The 12,952-nt window shown below is 37.8% G+C and overlaps 1 protein-coding gene and 1 non-coding gene across 3 annotated transcripts in view; both read right to left on the bottom strand.

Annotated features, from left to right (window-relative positions):
• Window positions 1-12,952, bottom strand: part of LOC144662731 (uncharacterized) — a 70,859-nt gene that overhangs the window by 2,952 nt on the left and 54,955 nt on the right. Inside the window, exons 1-4 of one of the 2 annotated variants that reach the window (XM_078523615.1) lie at window positions 3,595-3,748; window positions 2,186-2,448; window positions 1,390-1,504; window positions 885-1,007 (exon numbers count right to left, since the gene is read on the bottom strand). In XM_078523615.1, coding sequence (XP_078379741.1) covers window positions 885-1,007; window positions 1,390-1,504; window positions 2,186-2,448; window positions 3,595-3,676 — 583 coding nt within the window. In that variant the 5' untranslated portion in view covers window positions 3,677-3,748. Of the gene's footprint in view, window positions 1-884; window positions 1,008-1,389; window positions 1,505-2,185; window positions 2,449-3,594; window positions 3,749-12,952 lie in introns of those variants that run through there. The other variant, XM_078523616.1, reaches the window with a different exon arrangement.
• Window positions 12,205-12,278, bottom strand: Trnat-ggu (transfer RNA threonine (anticodon GGU)). Its single transcript has one exon. It is a non-coding gene; the product is annotated as a tRNA-Thr (tRNA).

Raw genomic sequence — 12,952 nt, 5'->3', positions numbered from 1 at the left:
TTTGCCTGTTTATGCAGGTTAAATTTATATGGTTTTGACTTTGTTCTTCGCGAACCATTGGATTTGAAAAAAATGGTAGAATCTATCTCTTTTTCCTAATATTTCCTGCGAAAATTTTATTTCACAACTCGCTCTCATCAATGAAACGTTTCCGCTATTATTAATGACATTTATCACACCTTGATCATGAATGGCGTGTGCGGAAGCCAAGAAAAACAGACACTTCCGTTTTGCACGCGGCTAAATATAACTTTTCTGTCTTTGACATATCCCAAGGCCTAGACTAGGAGACTACCTCTCTGTCCCCTCATCCTCTTTTGGTGCTGCTGTTTTTATCACATCTAGCAAAACAACCACTGGCGACAAGCTGCTTATTTCCCTTCTTGTTTTTTTTATAATTGCTATTGTCCTTATATTAACTGTTGTTGTTGTTCCAGTCGATCTTCTTTTCGCTGTTCGTGTTGTTGTTGTTCTTTTTCTTTTCTCTGTTATTGCCGCTTTTTGTTGTTGTCCTTCATCATGCAACTTAGCTTCCCTTCCTTCCATTCCTTCTTCTTCTTCTTCTTAATCTTCTTCTTCTTCTTGAAGTTGTTGTTGTATATTTTCTAGTTTTTGTTGTAGTTGTTCTATTTCTTTTCTCTGTTATTTTTGTTGTTGTTGTTGTTGTTGTTGTTCTTCTTTTTCTTAGTTTACTAAGTTTACGCTGCTTTTAGTTCCCTAAAAGTTCGCATAGAGAAACCATTCCTTGCACTTATTTCACTCAAATTTAACTTCTTCTCATGATCAGTCAGCAAAGTCGGAGTGATGGTAAGACTGTATGACACACATGCTTTAAAGTGATTTTTTATTTAATTAAGCGACGCTGAAATAAAGGACATGCTTACCAGAGCAGGTGATTCCATCTCCAGAGTAGTCAGGTTTGCATATGCACTGGAATGATCCAATAAGATTGCAACAGTCCGCGTAAGGTTTGCAGTTGTGACTGTTATCTTCACATTCATCGATATCTAAAACAAGGAACCAGGAAATATTAATTCGTCAATAAATCCTACAGGTTTTATAAAGGCTACAAGGCTAGTTATCCTCGATGCCACGCCACGAAAATACGACAATGAATGGTACGTAGACTGGCTCTTGGCATTTTCGCCCGTTGATAAAAGTAGTCTTTATTGAAACCTCTGAAGGGTAATATTGATTTAATTCACGCTTACAGAAATGAATTATGTGACCTTAAAGAAATGTTTTTTTAAAAATTTCCTACAAGCAACTCTGTCGCTGTTACATGGGGCTCCCCTGGAGCCAATCCTTAACTATTCAACTGCTGTTTGCGATGCTTCATTTAATCTGTTTTCTACTCCAAATTTAACGGAAGATCATATGATGATGTACCTGATTCACAATGATCTCCCTTGTATCCCTGTGGACAGATGCATCGATATCCTTCTGCAGTGAAACCAGTTTGACATGTGGCATTACTCGGACAAGGACTGCTTTGACAAGAATTCTAATTAAGAAAACAACAACAGTTCAATTTGCATGCTAGTATAGTTCATTTGTAGTTTAGTTGTAACTAATAACGACTATATATAATGTTTAAGACTATGTAAAATTTTCTTAAATCAACAATAAATTACAATTAATAAAGGACAAATCCCACGAGTGTTTTTACTTTTAAGCATCGACAGAGGGGTATTGCATAATTTTTTACCCCATGCCTCTTTCGGTGAAAGTAAATGGACTAGTAGAAATAACTTCGAACAAAAGCCTGCGTTTCCTCATGTGTTTTCGCTCTGTCTTTTGCCCCCTTAGGCTCTCACAGCCATCTTTCGCCCTCGGAAATGGAGCAGGCTATTTTTCGAAGTTTTCCTACTCCTTTCCAATTGTCCAAAGGTGGTTTCAGTTTCGACATTCTCGAGACTGTCTTAAATTTTAAATACTTTCGAATATGTTTCGAAAATATTTTTATTACCTCGAGTTTCAAATTAAGACAGCCAGTTCAATCCCGGCAGAAAGTTGTAAGTAACGTCAGAAAGTTCAGTCAATAAATTAAGTTCAATACAGTGAGCCATTATATCCGAGATGCCAAATTTACAATGGCCTTTCAGACCTTGAAGACAATTTGTTAGGTTTAGATAATACTAAAAATGATTTTTTTTATTTTGTTACTCCAAGCTTAGTTTCTTACCAAAACATATCGGTAGATATAATCATCCTTCGAAACAAAATCACTGCTTGAAGCTTGTAAATGAGTGCAATTGTTCAAATCACATGATGCTGTTTCACTGTTTGCTGTTGGGCCATAGTTGTAAGACACGCAGTTTGGTTCTTGGTAGCAGCGCAATTCACAGACCTTTTGGTCACGTACTTGCATGCTTCTGATAACGTGATTCTCTAGAGCCTTGTCCTTGGTTTGCGGCCGGAACTGAATTGTTCTGCAGTCATCTGAAACTGAAAAAAAAAAAAAAGAATTTAAAAAATAAACAATAGTGGTTAGAATGTAGGTTAGCGTGACTGAGGTTTTTCAGTTCCTTTTTTTTTTTCCAGAGGCAGTTAATATGTAAATAGGGTATGCTCCAAAACACAAAACCCTCATTTTTACTTAATTCTGAAAACTTGAATGTTGCATAACACCAAATATGAAAACGATTTTTTAAAACAGTGCAAGGCTGTTGATGTTAATAAATTTGGGTTGAGACATCAATCTGGCGAAATTAATCAAATCCATCGTCCCTAAAAACGTTTTCGAACAGGAATTTCAACTTCGTTAATATGGCAGTTTTCTTTAAAGTTCTCTTTGTTTTTTAGCCGAAAAGTACATAAATATTTTATTTTTGATGGAATTTTTACGCCTTTTCTGGAAAAAAAAAATCTCATTTGCTTGTTGCGATTTTTTATGGGGTGGAATATTGACTTTTCCGTACGATATGCGAAAAAACTTTTTGAGGACGACGCGGGCCGATGTCTTCAGCCTTTAGTTATTAAATTTTCTCGCTCAATGTCAATATTTCCTTTCAATTAATGCACTAATATATATTTTTGTAACACATATGAAAAGCTGAATTTAATTACAGGATTTCGAATGATGCTCGTGGAAAATTATCTAATGTTACAGCGTCTTACGAAACGTGGAAGGCTAGTAGAGCCAACCTCACAATTTTGCTACATTTTAGTCCAATTTCTGCTTATTCTTCATTTTTTGCAAGGACAATTTTTGGAGCTATAATTAAAAACCATTCTGAGTATTAGTGAAATCTTTTTAAAAAAGAAGTCACAAGCGAATGGCCAAAAATTGGAAAAGAAATGCTGTGCTTTCAACTTACTTTCAGTGTACCCATTTCGAGAAGTGTGCTTTAAAAAATAATAAAAAAGAAAGTATGTGAAGAAGCATGCATCCCGCCAAAACTATCAGATTGAATAATCGACATAAGAGGATCAGAGGATTTAGATCGTTCCAATGTACATATAATGCAATGCTGCGTCGACAGAAGTTTTGAACTTTGAAACATTAGACTCCAGTGACTGTAGATTTTTATTCAAACAGACTTGCTTAAAATGAAAAACGAAAAAAGTTCAGAAACAATTTCGGCCACTCACCCCCATTTGCAGTAGCCACACAGAGAAACAGAAGGTATGTCTGCAATGTCAGCATATTCCTGTAAATAGGTTTTGAATTCATAGAAAGGTATTTCTTGCTAGTGTTTTAAGCAAGAATCAAATCATGCCTGCTCCTCTTCGAAGTAAGTGTCGAACGGTGATGTCAGTGAAAGCCCTTCTGCTAATTGTAGGCTATTACTAGTTAGGCCACCTAGAGTTTAACACCTGTTAAAGCGCTAAGAGAAAAACAAAAACCTGACAAAAACAAAAACAAAATCATTTTGGTACCTCAGTGAAGCGTAAGATAACAACCTAAAAAGTTATCTTTTGTACCTCTTAAAGTCGGGGATTCATATAAAATCTCCTTACAGTATTGCGTTGTTGAGGTGACAGCTAAGGAGAATACAGAATCATTATTAACTGGGAATATAATTGTTTTCATCAACCACCAAGTTATTCAAAGGGAGACAATATGGCAAAAATATACAGTCGTGTTGTTTTACATTTTGTTACATACTGATTTATGTTATTTACAACTGCGACCTGTTGTAGTGAAAGAATTCAGCGAAACAAAAACATTCCCTTAAGAGGAGAAGAAAAATATCTGAAAGGCTTTATTATCCCCTTATGAAACTGTTAGGTTAAAGCAAGTCTACTTGAACATTGATTAAATCCGCGAAAAGAAACGAGGAATTAGCTATGTCATTTCACGCGGGGCAAATATAACCTCCTACTGAGAGTGTTTCAATGGGGGCATAATTAGACCGGCCTCAGTTTGAAAAAAACAATTTCCAACAGGCTTAAATAGAGAACAATAGTCAGGGCTTTAGTTGTGGTGGTATTTGCGTAAGTGGTTGCTTTGGCTGATGAAAGAGCTCTGTTATGTTATTTTTTATCAGTGCTTCAAGAAACACTTCCCGCTGCTCGGCAGCTCATCTCACGCTGCCAGGTGCATGTAGACCTGTGAGACGGTGCAATAGAAAACACTTTTAAATATATCAGGCATCCCTTTAATGAAATTATTACGTGTTTATTGCCATGGATTGTAATACCTAAGCTAGCTAAGGGATATGTTGCAAATGTAGGAGGGACAAAATAACAAAGTACACACACAAGAAAATGGAACAGGGACTCGTTGCAGCCACACATCTACGTTTTATACATGAGCCTCTGGCTCGGACATTGAGGGAGACCTCGTCCCACGTATGGACAATAAAATTGTATTGTATTGTATTGTATTGTATTGTATTGTATCTAATTGTGGCACAATGGGACATCTTCCTGCGACATGTCTCTTCGTGTGTCAGTACCTTAACAAGGACTGTGTCACGGCTAAGTTAAATTGATTTTATTAAGCTTTGGAAAATACCTGCTATGAAAATTAATATTTGCAAAGAAATTATATGGATCCAGGGGCGGATCCAGGATTTCAAAAGGGGGGGTGGATGGCAGACCCGCCATCTTGGAAATTACCCACAAGACCCTGGGAACGAGGTTGTCATCAAACCTGAACATCGACTGAGCACATGGGTTGGTAAGCGCGAACGTTTCCCTGCAAATTTCGCAATAATGAGCCAATCAGAATCTTACTTCGCCTCACTAGGCGTTGTCAAATGGCTTCCTTGCGAACTTTTGCGCGAAAAGTGACGGCAGACGGCGAAACGTGGCGTAACAACAACCAGACATGAGCGAGAGCTAATTTTTCTTTCTTTATTTATTTTCTATTTCAAATAAAGTGACATTTCGATTTTTGTTACTGAAAAATGGGGGGTGGATATCCACCCTATCCACCCCCCCCCCCCTGTATCCGCCCCTGGGATCTAAATGACAAAACAATAGCTTTACTTTCCAATCATATGACTCTTGGGCGTTATAATTTAAAGTCACAAGCAAACGAAACTAACTTTGAAAACTGTTCAATTTTTACTAATTTTAAAAACACGAAACAACTTTTTAAAGACATGTTTCGGCATGACTTATGCCATCTTCAGTTTATTGAGAATTTAAAATCTAGGGCTATATATATACCCAAGCTACAAATACAAAAATAGAAATGTATACAAAGTAAAATTACAATAACAAAAGATAACGGTAAAGCCGTTACAAAGTGGAGACTATAAATATTGCAGTCAATACTATCTTCAAACATAATCCTGATTTTCCCATTAGTAAGGTTAGTCTTAAAAAGTTGTTTTCATTTGCTACTTCTCATACCCATTTTTTATTCAATGGTTGTTTTTATGATCAAATTGATGGGGTGGCTATGGGCTCCCCTTTGGCTCCTATCTTAGCTAACTTGTTTATGGGTTTCCATGAGGAACAGTGGTTAAATAATTATAAAGACTCCCCTATCTTATTTTACCGTAGATATGTCGATGACACCTTTTGTGTATTTAACAATGAGCAAGATGCCATGTTATTTTTAGATTACCTTAATACCAGACATCCTAACATGAGATTTACATTTGAAAAGCAGTTAGAGGGTAAATTACCTTTCTTAGATATTTTAGTAGATAACTCTTCTCCTATTTGTACCATGTCTATATATCATAAGAAAACCTACACTGGTCTTCTTACTAATTACTTTAGTTTTACTTCATTTAAGTATAAAATAGGTTTAATTCATACCTTGGTTGACAGAGCTTTTAAAATCAATAACTCTAATTCGGGTTTTCGCAAAGATCTCGCTAAATTAACAGAAACTCTTAAACGTAACTCATTTCCCTCCCACATAATTGACAAAATCATTAAACGTTATCTAGATAATGTTAGACTTAATTCCTCTAGTGATGTTAGTATTAGTAATTCTAACAACACCAGCACTCGCTATTTTAAACTACCTTTCATCGGCAATGTATCTAATATAACCCAGATAAAAATTAAACAGTTATCTAGGCGTTTTTGCAGCGACTTAAACATCAAGTTAGTTTTTTCCTCTTTTAAAATAAAGAATTTTTTCAGTTTTAAAGATCCCATTCCTGATGCTATTAGATCCTCTGTTGTTTATCAATTTACTTGTGCGGGATGTAACTCCCGTTATATTGGCGAGACTTCCCGTCATTTTTCAACAAGGATCAAAGAGCATACTTTAACTGACAAAAATTCACATGTTTTTAAACACCTTAACAGTTCATCTAATTGCAAAAATTTATACACATCTGATTGCTTTAAAATTTTGGATTCTGCTCAAACCGTTTATTTTCTTAAATTAAAAGAGGCCTTTTACATTAATAGTTTAAAACCAGATTTAAACACTCAAGTGCAGCATGTCAACACCTTTTTATTTTAATCTTTTGTTCTATTAGTAACGGTCTAAAGCTCACACTGTAAGTAATTACTGTTCTAGACAGTACCAGACAGTACCTGCCACTTTGTAACGGCTTTACCGTTATCTTTTGTTATTGTAATTTTACTTTGTATACATTTCTATTTTTGTATTTGTAGCTTGGGTATATATATAGCCCTAGATTTTAAATTCTCAATAAACTGAAGATGGCATAAGTCATGCCGAAACATGTCTTTAAAAAGTTGTTTCGTGTTTTTAAAATTAGTAATTTTACTAGTGCTAACAAGGAAATATGTTCAATTTTTACAATTTAACCTGATAGTGGATTGATTTTTAAGGGAGGGGGAGGGGTTTGACGCAAAACATTTAAAGGCAATGCTTCCATAAATGAATCCTGTATGGTACTGTTTTAGCACCGTTTGTAAAATTGCACAAGGTCCTATACACCAGCGATCAACTACTCAAAAAGCACCGCAGAACGGCTATCTAAACTAAGATTGTCGTGCGATGAACTGCATGAAACCACTTAGTCCAATCACCTTACTGTAATGTAATGAACGAAGCAATGAAGCAATGAAGTTTAATTAGTGATGATTGCGGGAATTAGGTTAACGTCTGATAAGTTGAGGAAGCAAACTTGTTTTCTCGACTGGTTCCAGATCCGTCCGCTTCGTTATTCTTTGCTAGAGTGGTTTTACTTAACCTGTGAAATAGATAGTGAGATAGTACACGCTACTCCTTTGTATTAGTTCTTTTTATTCCGCTATAGTTGGTAATTCTTTTTTTTTTGTCTTTGTTTACCACGCACACATAACTAATTAGTAAACACTGCTACACACTAAAGCTGTGCTCGCACTAGGCCGAAACATGTTTAGTCTGATCACGAATGAAACATGTTTCCATGTGAAAAGTGTTCACATCAGGCAGTGCATTGTGCGAATCATGATTGAAACATGTTTATTCTTATCATGATTGAAGGTACCTCACGAGGTAGTTTCAATCATGATCAGACTAAACACGTTAAAAATGGCGGACATGCGGTGAGGAAGCGAGTGCCTAAAAGCTTCAAAATTGGGCCTTCTATGAGACCAAATGCTTATTTAAAATATGGGGTACTGAAGCGATACAACAGGAATTATCGGCGATGGGTAGAAAGCAGAATATTTGGCAAATCATCGCCACGAAAGTTTATGACGGCAGATACAAGCGCACAGCATTGCAATGCATAAACAAACTTAATTCACAAAAAAATCTACTTTTACCGAAGATAGCGCAAATACTGATAATACTGTCTCCTTGCTAAACGCTTGAAAGCCTTGCTCCATCGAAGGGCTTGAAAATAAACAGAAAGACAAAGATGAAACGGAAACTTTATTGTAAGTTTCGAGCTATATTTCTCGGTGTAAAAGCACAGGCTTACCATCCATGTTAGTGATGTCACAGCATGCCCATATGAATATTCAAATTTCTTCACTAATTGCTATTGTAAATATTAAAGCTTTCTAAAATCGGCTTTTACGACTCGTATTTGCAATAAAATGAAATAGAAATATTTTCGCATTGTCTAGGTTTGTTTTAATGCCGTTTTTTTGGCGATTTGTAGCGCGCGAGAGCAGTTCTAGGAGTTTAAGTCTCGACTCGTGTACAGAATACAAATATTTACACAAGGCGTGCAACTTCGACATCAAAGAATCGGGTACCGCCTCTGAAATGAAACCGAAAACACATATTTCCTCGAATCGCTTTCATTGGATATCTCGGTACTCGAAAGAATAGCCTTCGGACTATAGTCTGGCCCAATTTGAGTGCAATGAGTTCGTGCCGTTGTCCTTTAAAACTAGCTGGAATATCAATTTAGGTCGTAAATTTGCCGAATTACGATGATCTGTACCACCTACTTGGACAATTTATGCAATTTTCACTGAAATTGGTCAAAATTTTTGCCTATTCCCTCTCCTTGAAAGCCAACGTACGCGTGTTCCACGACAAAACGTCCTCAGGGGTACTCCAAAGAAATACTGTTCGGAAATCACGACGGCGAAGTCGAAGACAACGAAAACTAGGAAATTACTTTGTACTCGCTATTACGTGGAATTGTTGAGTGAATTAACGAATATAAATGTGAAGAAATGTTTATATGATTTAAAACATTAGAAGTTGAAGTGCGAATTAAATTCCCAGTTTACGTTGTCTTCGGCTTCACCGTCGTGAGTTCCGAACAGTATTTCATTGGGGCAAAAAAAAACCTTTAACCCCAACTGGCTCATTGCTCGAGCTCCTAAGTGCTTGACTCCGGATTCTGCACCATAAAGTGACCAAGAGTATTGCCTACTCCCCAGCTACTACTGCTACTACTCAGGATTCTGTCAGGTTGCCCTAAAAATTCGCCAGTACCCATTTATACTCCAGGGTGGATATAGGTACTTCGGGATAGAGATTTCACGAATTGAAGCATGCAAGAGGACAGGAAGAACTGCCTTTTTAGTATTTATAAGTACCTTTTTATACTATCTCGAATATACCTACCGAACGGTCGTTTTAAGGGGTCAAACAACTGTGAAATATTTAAGAAAGAGTGCATTGTTCCTTCTAGTATGTGAAAGCGGTACGATTTTCTATAGTAGGTACACGAAGGGGTAACCTTTTCTGTCAAAAATGCATGGTACACGAAAGGGTCGGGGCTTCGACCTCGGGAGGAGCTTCCCCGCAAAAAAAGAAATTTCAATAACCCCCGGATGTTAGGGTTATATACCGTAGAATTCCGGTTATAAGCCCTGGGCTTATACAACTTCGTAAGGGGTTTTGGGTGGGCCTATAAGCGGAGGGGGCTTATATCCGGGAGGGCTTATAAGCGGAATGAAAAAACCGTTTCGAAAAGTGTCACGGGAGTGTTGACTGAAACACGTTTGTAAGTTAAAAACGCATAATAAAGCAACATTTAGCCCTGTTCAGTACTGTCATCCGGTAGAGGGGGGGCTTATATCCGGGGGGGCTTATAATCGGATGTATTTTTTTGTTTCCAGGTAGATGGGCCTATAACCGGGGGGGCTTATAAACGGGGGGGCTTATAACCGGAAGTTTACGGTATGCCCGATTAAATGACAAATTCAACTATATACGCGACCAAGCGCGCAAATTTAGTGCAAAAACAACTGTTGTAAATTGCGTCCAAAAGCAAATTTAATGAACATACATACTATATATACATATATACAGTAGATACAATATCCAGGAAGGCCAGAACGGTCCAGATCACAGTAGCCTCCCACGCAGTCGTTCTTAGGGGTGATCGTGCTACACGAGGATGAGTGTAACACGACCGCCCCTAAGAACGACTGCGTGGGAGGCGAAGATCAGAGTGACTCTCATAACATTGTCATAAACTAGTTGTAATCAGAGGTTAGGGTAGTGCGTTCTTCCCAAGATAGATACCACGGGGAATTTGAAAAAGAAAGTCAGACAGAGTACTTCAAGAGAACTTAAAGGTCACAATTAGTCAACACACATAACATTCAATACATAATTAATGACTTACTTGTTAAAACATCTAAAATATCTGCAAATATATCACAAATTCAAAGAAGCGATAAAGCAATTTGTTTTTTATTCTACCCACAGTCTTTGCGTAAAATGCTGACAATTTTGTAAACCGTACAGCATGAAAGCACGCAAGTTTTCCTTACACAACTTCGAATCGTTCTGCTCGATTTCAACTCGTTTTACAACGTTCGGTGACTGACTGAAACTTAACGTTCCTGGATGATACCCCTGAAATATTTTACATTACATTTCGGCATCATTTCTTCGGGCACAAAACGTTTCTGCGATCGCAAGATCCGACGCCATGTCATTTTGCATGAGATCGAGGCCATCTGTCTCGGCCAGCAGCCAGCCAGCCAGATAGTCCAAGATGGCGTCCAAACGCTGAAATGACACAACATCGGCAATACCTGCGGGACTGATCGTAAAACCCACGGAACTGATTACGGACAAACGACACGATTAGTATGCGTTATCCTTCTGATCCCTCACATATCACTATTCGCTACAAAATCCTATACTATAGTAGAATACTAGTGGTAACCACAGGTTAGAAAGTGCGGGCCTCGATGCAGTTAAGAGAAGGTACTGGAAGGGAAGTGTTTTTTGTTAGTTTGGAAAATTACTTCAAGTCGAAGTTTTTGGGAAGTTTTCCAGAAGTTGGCACAACTGTGGTAATTGAGATTTCTTTTATAAACTGCGGTTGTTTATTGGGAGTCTGTCCACCGAGAATAACAGTATCTCAATGTGTGCGAAATTATGATGATTTTTTTTCTCGCCAGACAGGCTTCAGTTATGCTTACAATGAATCCAGTGTGGCCAGAGGTTGGACCATGCATTTAAGGTCGAGTAACGCGTCACGCTAAAGTCACGAATGTTTTTTATCGTTTCCTATTGCCGCGAACCAATCAGAGTTGTTTTTTTGATTGACAGTTTTGCGAAGTGTTGTCGAGCACGCGGTGTGAATTGAGATGTGATTTTCCTCCGTCGGCAAACTCGCTTTGTTGTCAGTGTTATAAGGAATTTCTCGAGAATAACCGTTGTTGGAATCATTCGCTTTGCCGTAGTTTATCCGTGATACAATCACAGCAGATCTTCTCAAAAGCAACACCTTTAAAAAAACAACACCTATAAAACAACGTCTGCAAAACGTAATGTCTGCAATCTTACGACAGAAGCCTCGATCTAATGTGACAAAGTGTTGATTTTTCGCATTCTTATCGCTCTTGGAGACAAGATTTTTCTCTTCCGGTGTTACGACAAACTGTCGTGATTGACACATTTTTTACATTCCGATCGTTCTTAGTGGAAGAACAAAATTTTCAACTTCCGGTTTGCAGATTGCCTTTATAAACGTGGCGCGCACGCGTAATACGCAATCCGCTGGTCAATGTCAAGATTAGGGTTGCGGGCCTCTCTTGGGCCCGCAATAAACGTAGCGCGCACGCGTAATCTGCAATCCGCTGGTCACTGTCAAGATGCGGGTCTTGGGCCTGCAATTACTAACGATAGTTCCATGGATGGCGTAGTATACGCGTGCAAAAAAATCTTCATTTGAGCGAGTGATTTGAGCTCCACCGAGTAAGTAAGTACAATGACGCAAAGTATTTGAAATAATTCATATATGCGAGCTGCGAATGAGATGTAAAGTTACTTACTTACTTACTTACTTACTTACTTACTTACTTACTTACTTACTTACTTACTTACTCTTCTTACTTACTTACTTACTTACTTACTTACTTACTTACTAAATTGCATAGAAAGAAACCAGAAAAAAATTCTGGCTTCAACGGGATTCGAACCCGTGACCTCCGCGATACCGGTGCGATGCTCTACCAACTGAGCTATTGAAGCCTCACATTAGGAGCAAGGTCAATTGTCATTGAGTTCATATCTTGAGGTCAATTGTGAGTTCTTTAATTGCAATTCACTGCGAGGATGATTTCTTCAATTTAAAATTCTCATCTGCAGTTCACATATATGAATTATTTTTTTTCAATACTTGACGTTATTATATTCCTTTCACGCGAAAATATGAACAATATGAAAAACTCGCGACAATTGCCATTTCTTCTGAAATTTGCCTTACGTTACGTTACAGAATACGCCATTTTCATGGCCTATACTCGCATCGACCATGGCTCTTAACCAATGGGCACAAAAGGGAGAGTTCAGGGACTGTAATACGATCTCGCTGCGTTTGGTCCGTACTCACGATCCCGTTCAAAATTCGTCCATACAGACCACCTGCTCAGTTAATAAGAACTAGCTGTCATACTCTGCATCGGCTCACCACATTGATATCTAAACTACACAACACTCATTTCATTGGCGGAAAAAGTGAATATTGCAAGACATATATGTAAACTGCGGATTTATGATGAAATGAATGAAATGAACCTCGCAGTGTGTAAGCAATTTAAGCACTTGCATTGTTTAGCCTAAAAACATTCCAAGGCTACAACGGGATTTGAACCCATGACCTCCGCGATACCGGTGCGTTGCTCCACCAACTGAGCTATGAAGCCA

This window comes from Oculina patagonica, chromosome 8 (genome assembly GCF_052425735.1).
Source record: "Oculina patagonica isolate OP01 chromosome 8, crgOcupat, whole genome shotgun sequence".
Classification (NCBI taxonomy): domain Eukaryota; kingdom Metazoa; phylum Cnidaria; class Anthozoa; order Scleractinia; family Oculinidae; genus Oculina; species Oculina patagonica.
The sequence above is the reverse complement of the archived record's forward strand: the minus strand, read 5'-3'. Positions and strand labels throughout refer to the sequence as shown.